This window comes from Cryptomeria japonica, chromosome 11, assembly GCF_030272615.1.
Source record: "Cryptomeria japonica chromosome 11, Sugi_1.0, whole genome shotgun sequence".
NCBI classification, from domain to species: Eukaryota; Viridiplantae; Streptophyta; class Pinopsida; order Cupressales; family Cupressaceae; genus Cryptomeria; species Cryptomeria japonica.
In genome coordinates this window covers 642,940,955-642,953,512 of record NC_081415.1, presented here as the reverse complement: position 1 = coordinate 642,953,512, position 12,558 = coordinate 642,940,955, and the positions used below count along the sequence as shown (strand labels likewise).

Below are 12,558 nucleotides of genomic sequence, written 5' to 3'. Positions count from 1 at the left end.
TCACATTCATTCCAATCTAATCCAATCATATCATGTGATTTTACGTACTTAGAATAATTTGAATATAAAAAAAAGAAAGAAAAACTTATTTATCTCAATGAAAACACTTACCTCAGTTATGCACCCACTGTGACAAAAGCTTCATTCTGATCCGAACACAAATGCCCCATCAATATTGTGAAGAAGCTTTTGATTCTCCCATTTCGAGCTGGAAACGTAAACATCATTATTCTTTGTTTATGTTTGTTTTTCAATCTGCTTGGGTACAAATCTCACACGCCCTTGGTTCTGGTCTTGTCGAGTCTTGAACCGGTGAACTTTGGCTTTTGTTGTTCCTAGAGTCTATTGGTGTTGCTGGGTTTCAAACTAGAGACCTTTGCAAGCTTAACTATGCCAAACCTCCCAACTGCTATTGCTTCTTCTTCTTCTCCAACCAACAGTAAAACTGCGAAGCTGATTCAATATAGGATGAAAAAATCATGATTCACAGCTACTGACCAACAGTGAAATTGCGCACTCCTACATATTAACATGTTTAAAAATGCATTGAAAAACTTTGCACCCCTACAAAACTTCAAAGAAATGAAAACACACGCATTTAGTTTACAGTAATAGGAAACATTTATTCAGCAAACACAAAGGACCCCATGAAAATAAGAACATATAAGAGGACTAACAAATGTTTTAGCAGATGCCCTTTGTTTTGTCCCCAGAGTTTTGAGGATGGCGGGCATGGCATCCCTTTCTTCGCCTGTGACTATGGCTATCACCACCATTCGACTCTGTGATAGCTTCTTTTGCCTGCTGCCCCTTTTTATCTTCTTCACTAATGGCTAAGCCTTGAACTGCATGAATTATCTTAGGAGGAAGCTCTTCCAATTCCTTCGATACTCTGTCAACATCTGCAACCAGGCGCTCTGCCAGCGTTCGGTTGAAGTCCTCTCTCACCACAACACGCAGAAGTGTAATGTGCTGAGCATCTGGAGCCATTGTATAGGCTGGAACAATCCACCCATATTTTCTTAGATGATCTGATATTTCATATTCATCGTGCTTAGTGTTGTCCTTGAGCGAGAAGGAGAAGGCCACTACAGGAACCCCCATGTCTTTGGATAATATTTTAAATTTCTCCGTTCTTTCCAGATTTTTTGTCAGAGTCCTGGCATTTGATAGTAATTTATTTAAAATTTGATAATTGTCACCAGCCCATGAGATTTTGAAAATTTTAACAATTCTGATGAGCTTCTCAGAATAATTTATTAAATTGTTAAATTCCAGTCATAGTTGGCCATTAGAGATCCACTATATAACTAAGAAAAAAATTGAATTTAATAAAATATTTGTTAAGGGAGGTGAATTAAAAACATTATCAGCATAGTGCAGAATCAGAATTTAATTTTCAATGCTTTTTAGGTAGAATCCATATTATATATGCTCTCTAATATCTAGAAACTCTATTTTTTAATAAATTATGGACCATTGTTTGAAAGTTTTTTGTTTTCCTTTATAACTTGTTACTACAGCTATGGATGAGAAGCACTTATTCTTCTTACATTTTCTTTTACACAGGTGTAATTTATAGGAAATATAATATTTTTCAAATTAGAAAGTTGCATATCATAGAATAAATTTAGAATATTAAATTTTTAAAAAAAATTAGAAATCATGAAAAAATAGATTTTTTTGCTTGAAATGTTAATTTAGATAGAATTTGTTCAAAATAGAAACTTTTCATTTTGTTTCATATTTTACTTTCTAAATTTACTATTAGTTACATCTTTTTCTTTCAAATTTGAAGATGAATATTATATTTCAAATAAAAAGATAGAAAATTATTCTAATATGAAACTCCAAAACTATAGGGTGCACTTAATTAAATGTATATTGATATAGATTTGTTAATTTAATGTTGTGTAGGCATTAAAAATTTTGTTCACCAAGCAAACACTTTCACATTTTCAGGAGAATTTGTCTTCCAGGTTAGTATGCTATTTTTTACAATAATTTTTTTTTTGTGAAATAATTTTTAAAATATATTGTAAATTCTAATTTATAACAATAATCTATTTTATTTTTAGAAATTTTGGTTTTTAATAAATTCTAATTTATTACATTCTCATCTTTTTTTTTAATTTATTTGTATATTCCATACCACCATATGCATTTAACAACAATTGTGTATGAAATTTGTTAATAATGTATCTATCACCATACACTCTCATAACAAGTTCAATCATAGATGATGTCGAAGAACTCGAAATATTGGAAATGGAAGATGTTGCAAGGAAAACTCATGAGGCATATACAATAGTGGCTGGATTTCTAGCTATGTTGAAAGAAGTATATCGTGATCACTATGAAAACAAAGGTCGTAATACTATTCTCATCACTGGAGAATTTGCAATGGGTTTACACCATTACAATGAAGTGTTATTACTATAGTTACTTTGTATTTGATTTTCAATACTTTTTATTTTTACAAACATTTTACACATTTTAGAAATATTTATCAATTTTGTTTGACTTATATTATGATATAAGAGAAATAATATTTTTTTGGTAGGATTAGTGTGGGATATTATCTAAGATTTTCATTAAAATTGTTATATGTAAATACATTTTCTTCTATCAATTTGATGATTTATAATGCATGTGTTGAATTGTTCTTATCTTCTTGCAACATACCTATAATAATATATTTATAGTGATTCTATAAATTGTTGCAATTTTTTTCTTGCATAGTTCTCACTTGTCAAATAGAAGGTATGGTGATTTATTCATTGTTTATGAATTCTGGGATACTATGTGAGATTTCTATTCGAAAATGCTATATGTAAAAATATTTTCTTCTATCAATATGATGATTTATAAGGCATTTGGTTGGTTATTTTGATCGTCTTGCATAACTCCTCTAATAACATATTTATAGTGAATCTTTTGATTGATGCAAGTATTTTTCTTGCATAGCTCTCATTTGTCACATAGAAGGTAAAATGATTTATTCATTTTTATGAATCTTAAATATTTTGAAATTAGATATCTCTCGGTGAATTTTACATAGATTTTTTAAAATATAAGTATACTAGTTATAAATCAAGCATTTTAGAAAGTTTTATATAATGAATATTTCCACCTTTAAATTTTATTTTTAGAAGTTTCTTTTTATCAAAAGACATCCAACTACAATTTGTAAATATTTTAAAGAAAAGAAATAAATATATAAATTATTTTATTTGATAAAATCTACAATAATAATAGTTATAATAACTTTTACCTTCATATTGATTTAGAAACCATGAAGTGATATCTTGTAAATAATTTTATAATAACAATGTTGATTTTGTTAGAGATCTTATTATTTAATAAGTGTTAATAATAGTTTTACTAACATTGATAATAAAACTAAAAAGGATGTTAGTATTATTAGAAAATGTATGTATATAAATTTTGGAATATTAGTGCTACTAAGTTAATAATCAAAATTAATAGTATTATTAATTTTTTTCAAATATTGTTGTCATTAAGGTTAATAATGATATGATTATCAATGATAATTTAATAGTATTAAATTAGGTGAGCATAATGCTAACCTAATCAAGAGCTATTTATAAATTAATTAAAAAGAAGATTTGTTAGTTTATAATGGTAACTATTAAAGTTTGGCAAAATTTATTTGTCATGGTAGTTACCTTGTACCATATATCAAATAAAAAATTTAAGCCAATTAGATTGAAAAAAAAAAAAACTTATAAATCATGCATCTTAACTATTTAAAAAAAAAATTTAAAAATAGGAAGAAAAAGTTTATTGGTGGAAAAGTAAATAGTATACAAGTATAATAAGTATGAATTGATTCTCATTTCATATTAATATGAATTTAGAAACAGGTTTAATAAATTTTAATATTTTGCATATATTACTAATTTATCATTAACTTAATTAAAAATCAAATATTTTTTCATGTATGATGGATAAAATTGATAAAAATATTTAAATATAAAATTATTCAAAATTAATTTTACGCGTCAAATGAAAACGCTGAAATGATCAAACCGTTATAAAATTTTCAACTGTCAAATTTCACACATGATTATATGACATGGATTATGCATTCAACAATGGAAACAATAATTGATTTATGAGAACCTTTTTGTTTTTTTTCCTCATTGTTTCCACCGTTACACAAATTTCCAGGCCATTATCCATCATTACAGCTCACAAATCTTTGCTGCATACAGCTGTTCACTGTAACCGACCGACTCTCCCACCACCCAAACCGTTATTATATTGAGTTCAAATCAAATTATTTTACAGCATAATTTTGACATGCATTCTGAATTTCACAGTAACGAATTTTTCGGAGGCACGAATTTATCTGCTTTTGAAGGTGAATCTTTCCTGTGAAGGTTGAGTTGGATTTATGAATTGAAATCTCTGCGCCCGGAGGGATTTGGCCAAGCACGCAATTTCTGAGGGCGCTAAGGTCAGTACAAAGTTACCAGTGGGGGGTTAAGGGGTCTTATGTAGGTTTTCTCATCGCTTCCTTTGAAAAAAGATTTTTAATATAAATGAGCAGAATTTGATTTAAAATTGATTTTTTTCCTGTGCCAATTTTTTTTGTGGTTTGATTGAAAAAATTGGGAGAAATAAATTGTCTTCCCGTATGCCAAAGACATCTGGACATGGGAAAATATTCATTTCCCCCATTTTTTTTTTAATCTTATCAGAAATGGTATTGCTGTATCTGGTTTGCACAGAGAAAAAAAGTTTCTCCAAGAAACCCATAAATTAAATGTTTCTTTGTTTCAAATGCTCGTTTATATTGAAAAATGTCCTTTCTAAAGGAAGATATAGGAAACCTATCTAAAGAACCCTCAACCTGCCGCTGGTACGTTTTGTGCTGACCTTAGCTTTCTCAGAAACTGCGCCCACGATATATGCTATAAAATTTGTTTCCATTTTCTTCCATGCTGAGGTGAAGACATTTTAGAATTTGAAAATTTGCTTGAAAGAGTGGTGATTAACAGACTTTCTTTAACAGTCACCAAGAGAAGTCCTGCAAAATTTCGCACAGCGATTGTCCGTTTCAATGTCATGCACTTCGATTTCTCGGCAGATCTGCACACTCGGCAAAATTTCTCGAAAACTAGGCAGGTGATCAGTCACCGCGCAATTGGCCAGCTTTCCATTTTCTGTTTTCTCGGCACTGAAATTAGGTTTTCCATTATGTTGATAAAATTCATTGTTTTCTATTATGTTGTTAAAATTCATTGTTTTCTGGCCAGCTTTCCATTTTCTGTTTTCTCGCCACTGAAATTAGGGTTTCCATTATATTGTTAAAACTCGTTGTTTTCTGGCCAGTTTTCCATTTTCTGTTTTCTTGCCGCTGAAATTAGGGTTTCCATTATTTTGTTAAAATTCACTGTTTTATGGCCAGCTTTCCATTTTCTGTTTTCTCGCCACTGAAATTAGGGTTTCCATTATGTTGTTAAAATTCCTTGTTTCCTGTCCTCATTTTTTTTCATTTCCATTTCTTTGAGACATTTTGTTAACAATGATGCCTTTCTTTGTCGATGTCGTATATTTCCATTTCTTTGAGGCATTTTATTCATATGGTTTACATGGCTGATCCAGGCGTCCATATTCTGTAAGCATGATGATCTGGGCAGCTGCAACAGAGAATTTAAATTAGCGCTTTTGACAGTAATTCTTCCTATGGCAGCCATATACAATGTTTTGGCGTGCAATCTTTCGAGGAGTTCTTGCAGGTTTGGAGTAAAAATAAAATTCTTAAATCTAAATTCCACCTTTTTGTAATTCAATTGTCTCTGGGATATATTATTATCTAGTTTGAACCAAAAATTCAGTTGGTAAACCTAAAGATAAATTTATTTCTGCCAAGATACAAGGAAAAGTAGGAGAGTTTTTCATATTCAAAAGCAATAGATATAGATTTGCCCATGGAATTACCTATACTTCCTAATGAAGATGGAATTGAAAAGTATGCATGAAGAGTGGGCAATCTAATCCAAATTGATAGAATAATGGGTTGAAATTTAACAACTATTCTTTATAATGCTTCACTTTCTTTGTAACATCTTCATGCATCCTTGCTAGCAGAATCAAATTTGATGAGACCCCTCTCCCTCCGTTTTCAACAACCCTTCCTATCAAATATTTTAAAAGCCATCTTTAAGACAACCTGGACAAAGACATTGCTTTCTAAATCTTGAGGTTGCTTTACCAAAATCTAGAGATACAACTTCATTGCCATGCTTTTTTTTTTGGGCCTTCCTTGTACATGTTCAATTTTTCAATTAGTTGAACCAATTAGCATTAAGAATTAGATGTAAAATAATATATTTATCTCTTCATTAATAATAATTATATACTCTCTATTTTGAATCTTTTTTAAAGATTGCAAAATTATTGAATAATTTCCAATTTTAATCAAGAAATTATTTTTTTGAAAAATATTAATGAATTTTTTTCATTTATTTTTAAATTTTTAAATACTTATTTATTTTTAATATTTCATAGTAAATTATTTTTTAATAGTTTTTTTTTTTTTATTGTTGTTGTATGTTTTCATTATTTATAATTATTTGGTGTATATATAGTCATTAAATCAAGTATATTGACTTTTAAATTTTAACTAATTAATATTTTTGATCAAATATATTGAATTTTGAATTATAATTAATTCATATTTATGGTCAAATATATTGGATTTTATTTTTTAATTATTAAATATTATGAGGTAACATGTTTTAATTTATATTTATTATTATTATAATTTTTACATAATATTGATTAAAACTTTAAATATATTATATGTTTACTATTTATTTATTAAATTTTCCACAAATATATATAACAAAGTACAACAAGCGTAGTATGTTTACTATTTATTTATTAAATTTTCCACAAATATATATAACAAAGTACAACAAACGTAGTATGCTATATTTAGTGAGAGGAAAGAATCTTCTCATATATTTTTCTGCTATATTTAGTGAGAGGATAGTAACAATAACAAAAAGAATCTTCTCATATATTTTTCTGCTGTTACTCCGCTCTTACACTATCTCACCATCTATATCTCTATCTCTCCCTCTCCTTCCTCTCTCTCTCTCTTCATATAAATTTGGCCAAATTGATGAAGTACTACTTCTCTTAACATTCACTCGAAAAGACAAGGACAATACTTGGATAAACCTACAATATTATAAAAGATCATTAAAAGCTACTTCATTATATTCAAACTTGAATATTTAGAAATTGATGGAAGTCCTTAGATTAAAAATTGTTATCAAAAAGGTGATCTTAGCAAGGTCTTAACTTAGATTTCAACCATTGGAAGAAATTTATATAAGTCCTTGGCTCAAATATTATTATCTAGGCCTATGAAATGGGTCCCATTACACCTCCTCCGCCAGCCACCCCCTCCCTCCCTCCCAACCGGAAATCGGTCCCATTACACCTATGCTCTATAATAGATGAGGAAACTTGAATATGTTCCTTGGTCAACCACTTGCCTTGGTGAGAGAAGTGACCAATTGTTTCTTGAGTCTTCGCAATAACCTCGAGATCAGTTTTTAGTAGAAAAATAGATTTTAGATTCAATTATGTGTTGTGAATGTTGTCAACTACCTCTAAAGTGTTCAACAAATCAACATATAAAACTAGATGTAGTCCCATTAATGGTGGAAAATTTATCATTTTCACCAATATTTTTGATGATGGTATAAGCCATACTTGAGAGGAAAAAAAATCATATTTTTCCCTTGAAATCACTCTTTTTATAGATGGATCCACACCTTGTCTCTAATATGAAATTGATATGGGGTACTATATTCATCATGTCTTTCTATATACTTTTGATTGGTATGTTGCAAGATCTCAAGAACTTTTTGCTAAATGATTTGAATGTTCTTAATGAATTTTTTTACTTTATTTACCCAGTCCTTAAAGCTTGTGGTGATAAAATTACTCTGAATAACTCATAATTCTATAACCTATGGATAATCCCAAGGCAAATGATAGACTCGCATCCCATGTACAAGGATTCTTTGAATGACACATCCATAGAATGTGAATGATCATTAAATTCACAACCTTAGATTTTTGATTTTTCTATCAATGGAATAAATAGACTTTGTCAACTTGAACCTATTATCCTTGTTAGAGATAATATTGTGTGACAAACCAAAATGGACCCAAACACATGATTAAAGAATAGTTTATTCATTTCTTTTGTAGAGATCCCCTTCTTACAAGCTACCATAATAGCCATTTTTGAAAACCTATGTACCACCACAAAGACACAATCATGTACATCCTCAATTGGTAATAGAGAGGATAGCCATAAAATCTATTGAAATTGAGTGCTAAGGTTTATCAGAGATAGAAAGGGGTAAATGCAAGCCTATTTTATAGTTTGGATGCTTTGCAATAACACAAGTTGTATAGGCTCAAATATATGAAGTGATGTCATGATGCATCTTTTGCTAGGAACACATATGTGACCCATATCACAAAGAACCGCATCTTGCAAGAGAGAAACGATAACTTTCTTACCTTTAGCTAATAAATGTCACTAAATTTAGGGTCATTACCATAAAAATAGGGCCAAGTTTTTATTTTATGACTTGCAAGAATTAACACCACTATCAAGGTTGCATTTGAATGCATGCTCAAGCAGTTTGCTATATTGCTATTGTTTTCTTTCTTGCAGGGGGTGTTGAGATGGAATTATTGTAGTAGTTTAACCATCTTTGATTCCTACCATTTTGTAGCTTCCCTTATGTTTGCAAAAAATTATAATAGTCTCTTTCGCTAGGATATAATGCTTCCACTATTTGTAGGCTTAAATGATGTATAACTCATTATCGTATGCAGGCTATGGTGGGAAACTTGATTGCTAATCCAAGTGTATATCTAGATTCATCTGTCTCCATTTTAAAGGGTTGTTGCATGTCTAGAAGAATCAATACTAGTGATGAATATAACCTCCTTTTTTAATTTTACAAAATTCTACCAAAATATATGGTATTTTTTAGAGATGTTAAGTCTTTGATTACTTGTATCCTTTTAGGACCAACATGAACATGCCCTCACTATCCATAATGTATCCAATAATTTTCATACCAAAAGAATACTTTTCTTTATTAACATGCAAAGTTTTTGTGGTGATAAGGTTAAATGTATTTGCTCAACGTGCTACAAATGTTGATTCCAAATTTTGCTAACAATGAGTATGTATCAAAATAGACAACCAAAATAGAGTCAATGAAGGGCTTGGGTACATCATTCATTATCCTCATGAAACTTTTAGGGAGATTGGTTAGACCAAAAGGCATGACTAACTATGCTCAAATAAACCTTCTTTACATTTGAAAGAAGTCTTCCAAACACCTAATGGATCAATTCGTAGTAGGGGATACCTAGACTTCAATTCATCTTGGTGAATAAATTAACCCCCCTAAGGTAGTCTAATATATTGAATCAATTCAAGGGATTGGGTACCTAGACCAATTGGGATACCACATGTTGATGCACTTGGGAGAATATGTCCTTTTTGAATTAATTCTAAAATACATCTCTTGATTTCATCATTCTCCAAAACTAACCAATCTCTATATATTGGATCATTTGGTAATGGTAGAACATCCTTGGAACTAGATCAATGCAATTATTGACTTGGAAATTCAATGGTACCCCTATTGATGAACTAAATGCATTATGAGATCAAATTTCAATATCTTATGGTCCACGTACTTTTGCTAGTTGTTGCGGTGGCCATTTTGTCATGGGAATTGAATACAACTATCCATATATCTTTAATTTGAATTATTATTAGCATAAATGTTCTAGTTTGAGAAATCAAACATCTACATTATGTGGCAAAAAGTGATCAAGGGGAATTTAGATAGTTATGTGGAGGGCATGCAGGGTTTCGACTTGGGGCTTTCAAAATGCTTCATAGAGGCCTGGCAGAAGGGTAAGGTGCAGATTGGTAGGGTCACCTTTAAAATCTCACCAAAGTTAATTGTGACCATTACTGGGCTCACATAAGATGGCATTACTTTTCCCAAGAAGTCGAAGGGCTCATAAAAGAAATAATTCAAGCGATTCTTCAAGGAGGGTGAAGGTGTATCTTGATTGCAAAGTATAACTTTACAACATAGAAGAGATCCTGGGTAAATGGAAGGATGCGACCCTTCTTTCAATGAAATTATTCATCATTGATGGTCATTACAAAATATTACACACTTAGATCTTTCCCGTGATAAATCACCTCAAGTGTGGTAGCTGGAGCTAAGTCCAAGAACTCCTATCCCTCTGTAATGTGGAAAACTTGATTTAGCAATTTACATCATAGAAGGGAGAAACCACTAAATCAATTTTTAGTTGGAAAACATTACATTAAAAAGGGAAGGAAATCCACTAGATTCAATCACAAATCAAATAAGGAATAAATACTAAATGGATTGAATTAATTTTGATTTCCTCTCTTATAAGTTGAAATGCTAAAATTAGGTAAAGTGCTTAAAAATGAAGGTAAAAACATGTAAACAATAAGCTACAGATGCGGGATCGAACTAGGCACCTGGAATTGAGCAATGTAAGTCGAGTCAGATTCGACCCTCGAAAAAACTCAAAAAATGGGACTATGATGTGGAACCATGGTCCTCCAAACTTTCTACATGCCCAAAAGGGTTGATCTGTCTCTGTGAATGAAGCTTATTCTGAAGAGTATAGCTATGTACACATTTCCTACACACAGAAATAAGGGGGAAAAGGTTGGGAATAGGGGTTTGCCTAAGTCAAATCCTGGTTTAAAAATTAACCTTGAATGAAATATTGAAAATAATTGAAATAAATGATGGAAAGGTATACCTTAGATATGCAATGAATGATAATGATGATTTGCTTCTTGAATGTAATCACATATGTTGTATGAAATGGCATGAACATGACAAAACCTTAATCACACACACATTCTTGCAAATGAATGATGTAAGGTTTCTCTACAATGGATAAATGAAGAATATGTAGCCTTGAAGACCTCTAGAAATGCTTGATGATGAATACTTCAATGCTTGAATTCTTGATTCATTGAATCTAGTTTGCCTTATGTTCACCTATCTCCTTTTCTTCTTGTGTATGTATATCCAAATGAGAAGGAAAGACCTCCTTATATACTTTCTCATCATCAAACATATTAAATTTTCTAACATAGGCCAACACGGGGAGGGGATTTCCACCCAAATTTTGGATAGGGCAAAGGGTTTGAATTAGAGCCCACCTAAGGAGGTCCATGGCATGGCATCATGGCCCCATTGAGGACCAAGGCACCACGCCCTATTCCTACCCAATATTTGGGCAAGGGGTAAGGTGCTATGAAAGGTGAAATGATATAATATGAGCTTTGTTGCATGGTAGAAGCATAAATAGGTCCAGGTCAAGTGCAAGGATGAGAACACTTAGGCAAGGTCCTCAAATACAGTCAAAATTGCAAGGGGTGCAATTTTAGGATGCTACACCCTCCATCAAGGTTTAATCCTTAGGCTTTAAAATTTTCATCTTGCTTTAATCCCTTCGAGTGGGTCTCTTTCTAATCCTTCTTTCCAATCGGACCCAAATTTGGTAATTGAATTTTTTGGGGCCCCTATGGCTAAAACATCGTTATCTATTCGCTCCTCCTCTAAGCCCAAACTCACCCCCACTCATTTCAATCCTAGCAAAGAGGCGAAGGAAAAGCTCTCTTCTACCCCACCCCCCAAGAAAGTGGAGGTGGTGGAGTGTAGTGAAGAGGAGGAGGTTGAGGAATATGATTCCTCTTCTGATTTTGAATTTAAATTGTCTTGCTACCTCTAAGGAAGTGGCCCTATTTTCATGGAATCATGAGACCTCCAAACCTAAGAAGCCCCCAATTGATGTTGAGGTTTCAATTGTTAAAGTGGAGGAGAATGTAGAGAGATGAAATTATTATTTGATGGCTCCTCTCCTAGTTTGATGTGCCAATCAATAAAATAAATAGACTAGATATGCTAGCTAAGGCGAGGGAAAGGGTGGATAAGTGGGTCATGGACTTCAAAGATGAAAAGTTCTGGGAAGCCGCAAGTTATATGGTCGGGAAGATAGATAATTGGAAGGAAATGGAGGGCAGATTGAATGAGTTTTCTAAGAATGTGACACAAAAAAAAGAAAACAAGATAGTTCAAGAGATAAAAGAGAAACAAGAGCTCATGTTAGGCAAGACTGAGGAAATGGACAAATGAAGTCAAGAAATTGTCGTGAAAAACTTTTCTTTCCTCAAAGCCATATAGGATGAGATTGAGCGGAGGAGAGCCAAATGCAAGAAGCATGTTCTATCTCCTTCTGCATCGATGGAGCCATCTACTTCCATGATAAAGGACACCACAAATTCTAGTACCCCTAGCTCTATTAAAGATTCAAAAAAGAAAAATTCCTTCTCTAACAAAGTCCTTAGTTTATGTAAGGATTGATAAGAAGGCAATGCCTCTAATCAATAGGCCATATCTTTGTGCC

At 31.7% G+C, this 12,558-nt stretch overlaps 1 protein-coding gene across 1 annotated transcript; it reads right to left on the bottom strand.

The window, feature by feature from the left end:
• Positions 1-684: 684 nt before the first annotated feature.
• On the bottom strand, positions 685-1,104 carry LOC131860378 (glutamate decarboxylase 1-like). The gene has a single exon (XM_059214782.1). It carries the CDS (start codon positions 1,102-1,104, stop codon positions 685-687), a length of 420 nt encoding a protein of 139 aa, XP_059070765.1.
• Between the last annotated feature and the right edge of the window lie 11,454 nt (positions 1,105-12,558).